General features: G+C 36.5%; 2 protein-coding genes across 5 annotated transcripts; both read right to left on the bottom strand.

Moving 5' to 3' along the window:
- Positions 1-1,013: 1,013 nt before the first annotated feature.
- On the bottom strand, positions 1,014-6,034 carry rdh5 (retinol dehydrogenase 5 (11-cis/9-cis)). Of its 4 annotated transcripts, none has more exons than XM_061043326.1 (6): positions 5,868-6,034; positions 4,343-4,416; positions 3,921-4,243; positions 3,562-3,820; positions 2,538-2,701; positions 1,014-1,805 (listed from the first exon to the last, which is right to left on the bottom strand). In XM_061043326.1, the coding sequence occupies exons 2-6, from the start codon at positions 4,372-4,374 to the stop codon at positions 1,585-1,587; spliced, it is 999 nt and encodes a 332-aa protein (XP_060899309.1). In that variant the 5' UTR covers positions 4,375-4,416; positions 5,868-6,034; the 3' UTR covers positions 1,014-1,584. The 4 variants fall into 4 exon arrangements, with proteins under 4 accessions (XP_060899309.1, XP_060899307.1, XP_060899308.1 ...); XM_061043324.1 differs by having other exon boundaries at positions 1,015-1,805; positions 4,343-4,631; positions 5,868-6,033; XM_061043325.1 differs by having other exon boundaries at positions 1,015-1,805; positions 4,343-4,457; positions 5,868-6,033.
- A 1,361-nt stretch (positions 6,035-7,395) lies between these two features.
- On the bottom strand, positions 7,396-12,234 carry bloc1s1 (biogenesis of lysosomal organelles complex-1, subunit 1). The gene is made up of 4 exons (XM_061043322.1): positions 12,031-12,234; positions 11,792-11,864; positions 9,697-9,829; positions 7,396-7,886 (listed from the first exon to the last, which is right to left on the bottom strand). The coding sequence occupies exons 1-4, from the start codon at positions 12,089-12,091 to the stop codon at positions 7,776-7,778; spliced, it is 378 nt and encodes a 125-aa protein (XP_060899305.1). The 5' UTR covers positions 12,092-12,234; the 3' UTR covers positions 7,396-7,775.
- Positions 12,235-13,763: the final 1,529 nt, after the last annotated feature.

The raw sequence follows: 13,763 nt of genomic DNA, 5'->3' as shown, positions 1-13,763 counted from the left end.
TACCTTGAATTTTTGAAAAGCATATTGAGAACATTAACACTAAAATATGAATAAAATATATCAAAGTAAGCTTTTCATTGCTATAAGCCAGACAACACGTGCACCATATGATGTCCCTGTTGAAGACAGAATACAATATTCCGAGGAGCACTTGAAAGCAGCAGGGGGTCTGTACTATAAATAAGTCACTGCTTGCACACCACCTCCGGGGGTAATAAATATTGGTGGTAACTTCATTGACTGACAGATACAGTAGCCAATAAGAGGCCAGGAGTGTGTTTTGAGAACAAAGGCCTGCCACGAGGACTGAGTGGGTGTGACTCAATATTGATACATGAATCTTTGATAACTTAGAATTCATTATCATTATGAATGAAACTGTCCAAGGGCATCCTAGTGGTAAGAAAACTCACTATTATTAGATTATTAAAAAAATATGTTGCTGCCTTTTCACTTTTAGGCCTTATTTACTGAACTGATGGCTTATACGAACTGTTGACAAAAGGCTCTTAGTCTAATCTAAGTAAAGTGAATTCAACGTGAGATAACTTTTTTTTAACAACACAACAAACATTTAAAAAACTCTAAAAATCGGAAATGATTGTATGCTGTCAGTTCAGTTTGGAGGTTCATTTTATATATTACACGTTTCCCTTTTTGTTATTGACAAATGTGGAAATATAATTAGAATAATGCATAGGCGTGAGTGACTTTCTCATGTGAAGTAATAACACCGCCTAGAAGGATTTTCAACTTGTGAATTTCAAATTTAAATCATTTAAAAAGCCAACATGTTTTGACCATAGAGGTCTACCTCAGAGCTGACAAACCTTTGTCTTATGCACCCCCCCCCCCCCCCCAACACCTTTTTTTCTATTGTGGATTTCAGTGTTAAAGAACATGTAGATTTTTTAAATAGGTAGACTGTTACCATTTGATTGTGTTATAGTTTCTGACTAAGATATTGTGATGACATTTCAGAATACTCCATACTGTAGTACTGTACGGTGAATTTGGGAATTTTTAATTTATCAAAAGTCTACAAATAACAATGGCGCATCTCTTCATAAAAAAACTGATACTACTTACCTGTAAAGGTATTTAATCGATGCATCTTTGTTCTCATTGAACCAAGCTGTTTTGAAACCATCATGCTGTGACTGCCTTGCTGTAACCCATGGCATGTTTTTCAGGGCAGAGCTTTTACCACATTTTTTTGTATTGTCTTTAACATTAAGTTGATCATGGAATTCTGTAAAACACTCCTGCTTGATAGTAAACTTCTGTTTATTCAGCCTCTGGTGGTTAGCAGCCTCCATATCGAGGAACATAAATAACAGCATCAACAGGCATATTCTTCCATATTTTCCAACTGTTTAAAAGCAGACATCAGAAAGTGATTTTTTCAAATGGCAGATTGTGCACATATAAAACAATAAAATAAAATGCATCATCTGATCACTGCATGGCCAGTGTAGATAAGGAATATGGGCATATTGAAAGGCAAAAAAAATCCTTTGAGCCAACACCAAGTACTGCATCAAACTGACATAAAAAGACTCATAACTTTGAAGACAGTGTGAGTTACACGCTCTTTAAAGGACGAGGCAGAACCAGCTTCAGCCCGATATCAACCACACATGAAGGCATGTAAGACAGCGGGATCCAGAGCAGCTTGGCGTCCCAGCCGGCGCTGTATCTGGTGCGAGGGTATGCAGAGGTCAGAGCGTGCTCCATGCAGTTGGTCACCTTGCTGAGGTCGGAGTCGCAGATAGCGTTCATGATCAAACGCTGGACCTTGATGTCTGAGAATGACAGTTCAACAAAAAGGAACTCAAAACATACATTTATTTTTACCTCATGTTCTAGGATAAACTGCATGCTAAAGGATAGTCATGGTCTTTGAAAGTCACAAACAACCTTCATTTTGACATGGTCTTGCAACCTTAATAGTATGGGATTCCTAATGTACTTATTCTGTAAGAAAACTATCTATTGTGAGACAGGATTTTGATAGATATTGATCTGTTGCCTTTGTATGCAGACTAGCTTTTCGTCAGTAAATGCATTGTTGTTGTTTTTTTAAATCTGGAACTATAAATAATGTTTCTTCTTGAGGGGCGGCTGTGGCTCAGCGGTAGTATCGGTTGTCTGGAGGTTCCCTCGATCATCCCTAGATTGTGCAGTCACATGACAGAGTGTCCTTGTGCAAGACACTGAACCCCATCAGTGTGTGAATGTCAGAAGACTAGAAGACTAGAAAAGAGCTATGCAAGCTCTAGTACATTTACCATTTTACAATGAACCAATCCTGAACAATTGCTTTTATTTTACAAGCACACAAGCCCATTGCATAGTGAAGTTTCATCTGTACTAAAATGTTTCCTGATTGAAAAAATGTTTTAACCATTTCTTTGGCTTCTCTGGGAAAAGAGATTGTGAAAGTGATCCAAATCAGACAAGAAAACAGAATCTTTAAGTCACATTTCAAGTAAACAAGAGAAATGATGCTCAGTTCAAATGTAGATTCTACTCACATTTATCCAGGTACTTGTCTCCATAGCTGGCTTGCACCTCAGGGCTGAGCTGGTTCCAGAGGCGATGCAGCTCCCGCTCGAGGGGATCCAGGCTTGTCACCGCTGTCTTGAAAAACCCTGGCTCAATGATGCACACGTTGATTCCAAAGTAGTTTATATCTCTCCTGGAAACAGAAATTCGATGTAGTGTGACACCTATATTATTTTTTTAAATCAACAATGGAGCTTAAAACACATGTATTACCAGTTTTCCTACCATCTAAATGTTGCAGGTAGGATTTTCCCCCAGTTCAACAAAAAGAGATATTACTCAGGTGCTTGCGTCCCTGTGCTCCCTTCCTGTCCATTTTTGCATTGGTTGAAAAATAGTATTGTTGCCTTCAAGGTGTAACCTTTTCTGACTTAAACTTCACACAAGGCTCAAGGCAAACCAACCATATAATCACTGATATAAACCTCTGTATGGAACCTTCCAGATGAGATTGAATGGAATTTAGTTTTGTAATATGTCCTTTTTATGTGATATGTTCTCTGTGGGGTTCGTGTTTTTTTTGGGTTATTAGTTTTACTGCTTTTAATTTTTTGTATTGCAAAAGTTGTAAAATTCCATCCCAGGGACCGGGGACAATTAGCCATACAGCTAACTCTGACCCAACAGTTGTGTTGTACTTGGCCTCTGTCAAATAAACTAATGAAGTAAACTAAAGTAAACTTTTACATCAAAGATCAAGTAACTACCTATGAGACTTGCGTCCTTCTAAGGTTCTAAAGGTTTACTGTTTGTTCCAAAACCCAAATGTTCACCAAGGATTATGGGGATTTAGCAACTCTGGCACCCAAACTCTGCGCCACCCTACCTGCTGAAATCTGATTCATGAGATTTTATGCATGCTCTTAAATCTTTTCTTCAAACATTCAAAAAGCATGTGTGAATATTTTTAGAATCATTTTGAAGGGGTGGCCAAAGTAATAAAGGCTACCATTATTAAATAATGCGACGTTGAAGACTCTGTGTAAGTCTTACCTAAGGCAGTCAGAGAAAGACTCCACTGCAAACTTAGAGACGCAGTATCCGCCCCCGTTTGCAGCCACCCTTCCAAGCACTGAGGCCACATTCACAATACGTCCGTGAGCCTTTTTGATGAGCGGCAGGAAGATCATCGTCATGGCAATCACTCCGTTCATGTTGACTTTCAGTGTGCTGTGGAAATCCTCCACTTTCATCCACTCTGAAGGGCCCATGGGTAATGCACGTCCAGCATTGTTCACAATACCCCAAAGTCCTAAAAGGAAATAAAGACAAAGGGTGGAAGAACATTTTTGTTGTTAGAGAATTTCCTTGTTAAATAAGAGATTAAATAATCAAACGTAATCATCTCTCACCCTTTTCGCCGACCTCCTTCTTGGTCCACTCCATGGCTTTCTCGATGCTGTCCTGATTGGTCACATCCAGCAGAACGGTCTTCAAATGAGGCCCCGCCACCCTCTTCAGGTCATCAGCTCCCTTTTCTGTGAGGCAGCCGGCAAGCACTTTGAAACCTTTGCGATCCAGCTTCTTACAAAGCAGGTTTCCAAACCCGGAGTCGCAGCCGGTTACAAAGACGTACTTTTCAGAGATTTTGTCGATCTCAATGCTGTCTCTGTAGAGCCAAATGACAATCCACAACACCACGAAGGTACCACTGATGTACAACCAGGCATTTTCCCTAAAAAGAGAACAGACAGGAACATTTGGAGATTAAATGGTGAGGTTACAGCAGACAAATCATTCACAAAAAATGTGGTGGGGCGTATGAATTTCTTACCCTAAAAGGTCGTAGACAACCTGCATATCCATGCTGCTTCGAGGATTAGAGTTTGGTTTTGATCACCTGGAGGACTTGATGAAAAAACTCCACAATGAGGGTCTGTTAGAAGATCCTACATTAGAAAACTAATGTGTTTCTGGATTGGAAAGTAGAGTAGAAATACTGCACACAGACTTATTTCAGGAATCCTGATAAGCAAAGCCCTTCTCAATTAAAAAAAAAAAGTTTTCCCTGAGTCATTGTCCTCTGTCAGCAATGGGACACAATGAGTTTGTTCGTGAAGGACCTGGAACAGAGGTGGCTGTATTACAGCACTGCTGTGGGCACATGAGAAATCTTTGGATAATACTCTTATGGAAGAAAGAACGGCATCTGACCCCCAAGGGAGGGAGGGGTGCATTGTGCATAAATGTAATGCCCGTGACTGAGCTGCTTAAGCTGCTCATTGCTCAAAACCAATTAGTTTTCCAGCTTATTAGGGAGAGAAAACAAAAAGGAAAGATACAAAGGATAATAATAACATCCATGATATTAAATTGCCTGCAGACTTCAGTCAGATACAGCACCCTTACTTATGCTGCTGGGATGAGAACATTAAGACTGAAAGATCCTGTAGAATTACAACTCAGGTCAAAATAATTTAATTTAGTTTCAAATAACTATTCTGCTAAATTCTGAAGGAAAACATCAGAATAATTGAAATATTCAATAAATAGTCCAAATAATTTAATAAGGTACAGAATATCAAACTAAGTTTTTACCCATACTTATTCTAGGGCTGTCAGCATTAACTAGTTAATTAATGCATTCATTTTCCTTAAAACACGATCAGTTGCATGCTTTTTTTGTCCGTTTAGGCGCACCGTGGATAAGCCTGCAGTGTCTCCCTGTAGTCACAGTGATGGAAAAGAACTACAGTGCTGCATCTTTAAAAGTCACATTTCACTTTAAAAAACTCTCAGACAGCTCAGCTGAAGAGGCCAAAGTAATATCCCCCTATACCCCCCCCCCCAACACTTTTTTACTGTTCCTATGAGCTGTTTTACTTTAGTTATAGATCCATAACCAGTTCATCTTCCTGTCGTTAAGTTAATGTCATAACCTTCCATCTACCAGTGGGTCCTTACTTAATTTCAAAATAAAAGCAGGGTTGAGTTTAAACAGAAAGTAAAGTACTCTCAGACAGTACAAAAATTCAAAATAAAAGCCTCACAATTTTTATTTTTTAATGCAAAATAAGAGAGCTTCAAACATGCAATTTAAAATGTGATTAATCGCAATTAACTATTCAAATTTTGTGATTAATCGCAATTTATTATTTTAATTGTTGACAGCCCTAATTTATACTAATTCTTTCATGAATTAAATTGCCCACAGATGTATTTGCAACAGAAAAGCAGACCGACACAAGTATGACAAGGTAAATCAGTTAGAAAGACAATCAAACATGCATGAAAGACAGAGTATTTAAACGTAAATGAATAGGTATGGAGATCTTAACTCAAAGAAAAATTCATCCTACCTTTTCCTCTTTTTTTTTTCTTATAGAAGTGATCGATCTCCAGAAGTGTTTGGTCCGCTTCCCTTTCCCTCTCTAGTTATTCCTCTGTGTTTACTCAGAGGGAATGGTCAGAGAGAGGCTTTAGCCCTGCAGTTTATCCCTTGCGACAAGTCGGCAATTGGTAATCCCCAATCCGTAACCACTTGTTTTTTTAAACATGTGTATGCGTTTGAGAAGTAAAGAGGTGGGAATTATGAACAGAAAAAAAACACTGAGAATTTTCTGTACACAATGTCAGCTTAGATTTCAAAGAGCTATTTTTAGAAACTCCAAATTCTCACGTGTTATATACTTTCATATTACATCAGGGTCTTCAATTATTGGACTAGAAACTCCGTCCATTCATTTTCAGAACCTGGTGGTTCCCAGAGTGAATAGGCATAATACATGCTTTATGTTGTAAGACTGTAAGACTGGCTTTGTTCCAGTACTTATAAAACGTATGTGAATGTATGTAATCTCAAAGGCTCAGGCAGTTTACTTACTTATATTAGCTCTCAAAGCATTAACACTATATACAGTATATGGTATGCTATACAACAGCATACTACACCTGTATGTATATACTGCTGTTCCATTTCTTGATAATCGTCTGCTCATACTGCAGTCATGTTGACAGTAAACAAGAAGCGACACTTCCACAATTTCCCAGTTTGGGATCAATAAAGTAATTCTATTCTATTCCCTTTATTGTGGCTCATCAATGTTTTACTACAACAAAAGGGAACATATTTTGTATCAACATGACTTGCGCCACAGTTAACTTTATTGTATTTGAACGATCTCAATCCTGTCAAAAGATTGTCTTGATTGATTGATAAATATATTTATCTCGAGTGATATTATGAGCCTGGAGAACGACTTAACAGAAAACAGAGCATACTCCTATATCCACTATATTTGAGGTGCACATGGAAGGATCAGGTGTGTCATTGATTTTTACTTCCTAATAGCGCACAGTGAATTGGCCGCATAATTGGTTACCAAATACACGTTCCTTCACGAGAGACCTCAGTAGCCTCGTGCAACGTGACATAACTTCCCCTCACGTCACACTTTCCCTGAATCGTCCAATCACTTCAGCCGAGCAAATATTTATCCAGTTGCGGTATTTAGTAGCTTTGTTGCTAAATTGTATCCCCTAATTAAGACTGTAGAGGTCCAACTGTATTAGTCAGGGCACTCATATATTAACCAGATGCTGAAAATCATGAGCAAGATATAGTCTAGAAATAAAGTTTTGTATGTGAAGTGCAGTTCTTCAAGTGAGGACTCTGACAGTTTCTGTGGTTAAGTTTAGCATTTAATTTATGCCTTGAGAAACTATTTTTCTTTTAAATTACATGTCCTTGATATTCTTCTAAATTTCTTTAGTAAATCTTCTGTAGTGAGCCTTTATGTATTACATATTTACATTTTATAAAAACAAATAAGTCACAGATTTAATCTTTTTTGACCCTATCTCATCAGAAAAAAAAAAAAAAAACACTTGTGATTTTTCCCCACTTTATTTTAAATCATGTTCCAACACGTAACTTAAGGGTAACCAAATGTAAAGTGAAATTGTCTTACAAAAACAGTTCAGTCCCCACTCTACATATAACATATAATACATAAACATAGACATATCAGGTACCAAGTGAGTAGAAGAAGTCTTTGTCTTCGGCCCCGTAAGCCTACAACAAGCACGTGAGCTAGGTTTTACATGTGATGTCTTCAGATATAAATGGCACCAGACTTCAGACATGTCTCTGAATAAAAGTAACCTTCAGCATTCGCCCGATCTAAAAGGTATACAGACAAACAAAATCAACAGGATTTCAGGTTTTTTTTCCAGTGTGTTTTCCTGTCTGCATCCCACCATGTAGTTTATGAGGCTGCTGTCTGAAGTTGACCCTTGTGTACATACTCCAGAGCTGTGGCGATGGTCCTCATGTCCATCTCGATACTGCGGGCCCAGTTCTCCACATCGCCGATTTCCTTTCAAAATAGAGTACCAGAAACAGAATCAAACCAACTCTGTGTACTTCTACAAACGTGACCTGTCATCAGGACCAGCATATAGCAAGTTTTTACTACTTTAAGGTATTCTTTCACCCTGGTTCTCCCTGTGAAGATGACATACGATGGATAATAGTAGAGGGACAGGAGGCTCTGCTCAGATCCTGGACCTGTGTCATGGCCCTTTAATAAAACTAATGTGATTACTAGTATATCTGATAGGTCCAGATTCCATTTTGATGGTTAAGGAGTCATTCCAATGATAAAACATTTTAAGCTACAATTTGTAAATTAGGACTATAAAAACAGCAAATGAGATGTAAGAGGGATAGTGCTAAACTCACTCATAAGCACATGACATTCAATTTGCTTAAATGTTGGCAAGTGCGGCTATGAGGTCTACAATAACATGGATCTCATATTTATTATACAATCAGACTTTCCACATCACGATACAGACATATTAAAGAGCCTGTGAGGAGGTTTTAGATGATAATGAAACAGACATAATTTAATATTGACGCCTCATCATGAGCTTAAAAAGCTAACGAGATCATCAGCATAAATAAGGATCGAACTCTAAATTGCTATTATAAATGCCTGAAATCACTGCAAGGGGGTAGGTGTCAGATAAAGTGGTTCACAGAAAGCTAGAGCTTTTTTAATTTTAATATTTTTCTCATCAGAGATTCTTGATGAGGGACAAATTTGACTGTTAAAAAAACGCAGGATGAGATTTTTTAGTTAACACTACCAACACATGTAGAGGACAAAATCAGCAAAGAAACTAGATTAATTAATTTGTGCACAGGGGGCATCAAAACAGACACAAACAGAGAGTTACCCACAATAGCTTTAATCATAATAATAATAATAATAATAAAGGATGAAATTATAAAGTGCTTTCAATCAAAGTGCTGTACACATATTTTAAGTATAAAAAACGACTGACTAAAAATCTAGAATAGAAACTATGTAAAAACATTTAAAAACACACCCAACACTATGACAAAATATGTTAAAACAACCTCAGGACTCATACAAAAGAGGAAACAAGTGGGTCTTTGCTTAATAAAACCTCAACATCACATGCTTGTCTAATGTCTAGAGGTAGACTGTGCCCTGAATGAAAGGGACACTCAAAAGACAAGTCCCCTAGGAGCCCAGTGCCTGTGTAGGTATATATGGGTTCATCATGTCAGTCCAGTACAACGGTGCACTGCCATTAACTATTCTAATAGTTAGCAGACAGTATGCTCTAAGGTGACAAGGTAGCCAATGAGGAGAGGCCGTCACCAGAGTATTATGCTCACATTTACATGACCTGGTCAAAACATCAGGTTCTGCATTCTGTACCGTCTGCAGACCTTGAAAACTCTTTTTTGGCAAACCTGACAGATGGACATTACAATAATCCAATCTAGACGACACAAAGGCATAGATAAATTCATCAGTGTCCTTAAATGATAGGATTGTCCTAATCCGTGAAATGTTTCTAAGGTAAAATAAGGCGACTCGTGTCACCTCCCTTCACATGTGAACCAAACGAAAAGCACACCACGATTCTTAACTATGTCACAGCAATAATGGGATAAGTTGCAAGAAGCTTGATGACAACCAGCCCCCAACAGCAGCTGAACAGGCCCCTTAGCTAACTCACTTCCTTAACTTTTTGATTTGACAGCTGTAGGCTCAAAACATATTACCAAGTGAACATCACATATAAGCCAAATACATGACAAAAAGCCCCTTTTAAGGATTTGTATGTTGGATATACATTGTATCTTACCTTTAGGGCCTGATTGAAACCCTCCACCATACTGATCCACTGTGCAGTTTGTTTGGAGAATTGGCTCGCCTGCACTTGGAGAGTCTTCACCTCATGGTCCAGTTTACGCTGATTTACATACGCCTGGGCAACTCTAAACATAAGGGACAAACAATTAAAAGCAATTATACAGTTACCCCATTAAATGAAAACAGAGTATTATGCATTAGATATCAACTCATGCATGATAGAATACTTTTTTTAAGTCCCAGTTTGAGTCCTACATTTCTCTGAAACGTACTTGAAATGTAATATATTCACATTATGCAAGAAAAAATAAAAAAATTTTGCATCCTATTTTTGTTCTTATAGCTGATTGTTTTGGTTTTTATCACAGCATTCATTGAGTTTATATTGCGTATTTAGAGTTTTGAAAGTCCTGTTAGACAATGTGCTGTTTTAGCCCTGCGAAGAATGGACTGATTTGTTTGTAGGCTTGAAATAAACGTTGGTGGGAAACCCGGATGTGTTAGCTTACACCTCCAGCCTGTTAGGAAACACGGTAACTAAGGAATCTAAGCACTTCCTGCAGTGTAGTGTTTATCTGACAATGACCTGATGGAATATGTTTCTAATGCAGAAACATAATTTGTACATAGGCCTTGTAGCAGAAGATGGATTATGGTAAAAAAATAATTTTCCATAAACTCTGCAAAATGTCACATTACCTATTATCATGGACTTTACTTTAATCACAAAATACTTGATGACTGTCTCCTAAAATGTCTGAAAAAAATACTTAACATTTTTGACACCTGTAGCTTAAGATAACAGGCCATTTGATGGATCACAATTTGTCTGAGGTCTTGTCATCTCAAGCTTCAAATACTCAAAAAGATTTCCGTTCTGTTTTCTGATGTTTTAAACACCATTTTATAAATCAAGGAAATAATTTGCAGATTCTTCAGTAGTCAATATAGTCATTATTTACAGGCCTAAATCACCATGGATAAAAGCTACTTGTATGATTCGTCTCACAGCTGGTGTACAGCTACACTGAAACTAAATGTAGAGCACCGGCTTCTGTTGAGTAAACTTGTGAGTCAGTCATTTTAGATTTGAGAGGAAAAGTTTGCAGGATTCTGATGAGAGTGTCTTCAACTCGCACATAGCTTTCTAATTGAGGATACCCCGATGTCTATCAATCAATCAATCAATCAAACTTTACTTATATAGCACCTTTCAGACAAATTAAATTGCAGTTCAAAGTGCTAAACAGGAGTGCAGAAAAGTTATTGACAAAAAAGTAGTTTATAAAACCATTGATAAAACCATTGAGAGACTAATGCACACCAATAAGAATTAAAAAATATGTATAAAAAAATAAAAAATAAAATACGACACATAAAAGCAACAAGATATTAAAATAAATACATAAGAGAAAAATATTTAATTTAATTGTAGTAGGATAAAAAAGACAATTCAGTAATGTTTGAATTGATATAAAGCAGTATATAAAAGCAGAATATGTTAATGTTAAGATTTGATATAAAGCAGTATATAAAAGCAGAATATGTTAATGTTAAGATTTGATATAAAGCAGTATATAAAAGCAGAATATGTTAATGTTAAGATTTGAATTGATATAAAGCAGTATATAAAAGCAGAATATGTTAATGTTAAGATTTGATATAAAGCAGTATATAAAAGCAGAATATGTTAATGTTAAGATTTGATATAAAACAGTATATAAAAGCAGAATATGTTAATGTTAAGATTTGAATTGATATAAAGCAGTATATAAAAGCAGAATTGTTAATGTTAAGATTTGAATTGATATAAAGCAGTATATAAAAGCAGAATATGTTAATGTTAAGATTTGATTTGATATAAATCAGTATATAAAAGCAGAATATGTTAATGTTAAGATTTGATATAAAGCAGTATATAAAAGCAGAATATGTTAATGTTAAGATTTGATTTGATATAAAGCAGTATATAAAAGCAGAATATGTTAATGTTAAGATTTGATTTGATATAAAGCAGTATATAAAAGCAGAATATGTTAATGTTAAGATTTGATTTGATATAAAGCAGTATATAAAAGCATGTGTACCCAACATTGAGGTGGTCGACCAGGGCTTCTGTCAGGCAGGTAGCTGCTGTAATAGCTTCACGCCTGCGTCTCTCTGTGAACATAAATAAAACACATCGACACCGTAGACTTAAACATTTTGGCACAGATAAAGAAAAATCACCAAATTAATATAGAAAGCGAGGCCAAAACAACATTCTCATCCAGCTTTGTTTTTAGCATCTGTTAGCACGTAAGCTAAGTAGGTAGGTCTTTCTCACCCTGCTGCTCCTTCCGGTCACTCTGCTTTGCTTGGTGCTCCTTCAGTAGACGAGACAACATCTTTTAGGTGGCCTGTGAGGTTTTATTCACACGCAAATAAACCTTTTGTTGAAGCTATCTCAATAACATGGCTATTATCCGCGAGGCAGTCGGAGAAGCTAACAGGTGACTTAGTGTGTCACGAGACCGAGCTCGAGAGCGAACAGGAGTGGGCGTGTCCAAAATGGCGATTCTTCATTTATCATCAGTTTAACATTTTAATGAACACAACACAAAGTGGGATAATCTGGTCAGCTTGTAGGGTGCGTGGTTCCACACTGCTTAAGGACACAGGAGTGCAGCTTTTAATTTTATCATTTATTTGGGATATTTGTTTAACGGTGATGTCAGTGTCAATTTCAACGTATTTCCGTCTGAGCCTTCAAAATAAAAGCCGATACTGTCACCACCACGTCTATTGAATTACATATCCATCACATTAATTTTGATTATGCCATGGGTAAAATTAGGATATGTAATTAAAACAAGGATTTTGCATCTCTTTTGGACATTTCTTTAAATAACAAAGATTAAACTGAACAGAACGTATTCTTATATGTCTCCTCTGTGTGATAGATGTCAAACAACAGCTGGCAGACTGACACACCTTTTATGGCTCTATGCTGCTTTGCACGATTTCTGATTAAAGATAGCTAACATGTTTTCTTGAGTCCTCAGGAAAGTCTCTGAACCTGACCTTCAATTTGCACCTTTTTGCTCTAAAAGAATAAACCAGCCCTCCCTGCTTTCAGAAATGGCTCAATGAAGGTTTCTTATAGCCCAAATGGATTGGATATGGTTTCTGATGTCTGAGTTGAACAATACATGTTTGAAGGAATCTGGTTCATTTTTGGACTATTTGAAAGAAAACACAACTGCAAAGGCTTAATGTGTCTGCGATATTGGCATAATTTGTGATGTCTGGCGTTTTAGATTTTTGGTCTATTTTCAAGCTTTTATTTTATTTTTATTTTTTTTCTTCCAATCTTTTGTGTATGCCTTTTTGTTTTGATGTTAATTAACTTCTTTGTTTAGCCTTCTCTTTCAAAATCTTGAAAAACTTACTCAGCATGAACAGATACTATTTATATATATGAACGTGTTTTTCTTATCTTAAAAAGAAAGGTAGTTAGTGGATTATATGGTTATGTACATTTCTTGTATAAGTCTATTTTTTAATTGCACAGTTTAAGTTTGTTTCATCTAGGGGTATTCTTTAAATCTTTTTTCGGGTTAATATATATGTATGGGGGGGGAATCGGTTTTGTGGTTAATTTGTAACAAATGTTTCATGTCATATACGTCTTTGTAACCTGCTACTGGATGCTTTGAATTTCCCTCGGGATCAATAAAGTATCTCTCTCTCTCTCTATCTATCTATCTACCTACCTACCTACCTACCTACCTATCTATCTATCTTCCTAACTACCTATCTATCTATCTATCTATCATCTATCTATCTATAGTTCAAGATTTTCTCTAATACACTAACACTAATACAAGTGAGGAACTTGGATTGTGCAGATAATAATGCCATATTATGTAATTCTTCTACTTGTGTTTTATTAGAGCAACTTCATTTGATTTATCTTATCTGGTTATAGATTAGGTCTATATAAGTTTAGAGCAAAATTGATTACTTAAGATTGAAGGGTTTGTTTTCTTCCTTATTTTATTCTGAAAACCTTTACCG

The sequence above is a fragment of the Labrus mixtus genome, chromosome 7 (genome assembly GCF_963584025.1).
Source record: "Labrus mixtus chromosome 7, fLabMix1.1, whole genome shotgun sequence".
Taxonomy (NCBI): domain Eukaryota; kingdom Metazoa; phylum Chordata; class Actinopteri; order Labriformes; family Labridae; genus Labrus; species Labrus mixtus.
Note: the sequence above shows the minus strand (reverse complement) of the source record. Positions and strands in the feature narration are given on the sequence as shown.

Bases quoted from the DNA above. Each gene is read 5' to 3' on its own strand.
- rdh5 (XM_061043326.1), bottom strand. From the start codon at position 4,374: ATGGATATGCAGGTTGTCTACGACCTTTTAGG. The intron at 4,244-4,342 runs GTAAGAAATTCA...TTCTCTTTTTAG, and splicing joins GTTGTCTACGACCTTTTAGG to GGAAAATGCCTGGTTGTACA. The intron at 3,821-3,920 runs GTGAGAGATGAT...ATTTCCTTTTAG, and splicing joins GAAGGAGGTCGGCGAAAAGG to GACTTTGGGGTATTGTGAAC.
- bloc1s1 (XM_061043322.1), bottom strand. From the start codon at position 12,091: ATGTTGTCTCGTCTACTGAAGGAGCACCAAGCAAAGCAGAGTGACCGG. The intron at 11,865-12,030 runs GTGAGAAAGACC...TTATGTTCACAG, and splicing joins TGACCGGAAGGAGCAGCAGG to AGAGACGCAGGCGTGAAGCT. The intron at 7,887-9,696 runs GTAAGATACAAT...CTATTTTGAAAG, and splicing joins GTTTCAATCAGGCCCTAAAG to GAAATCGGCGATGTGGAGAA.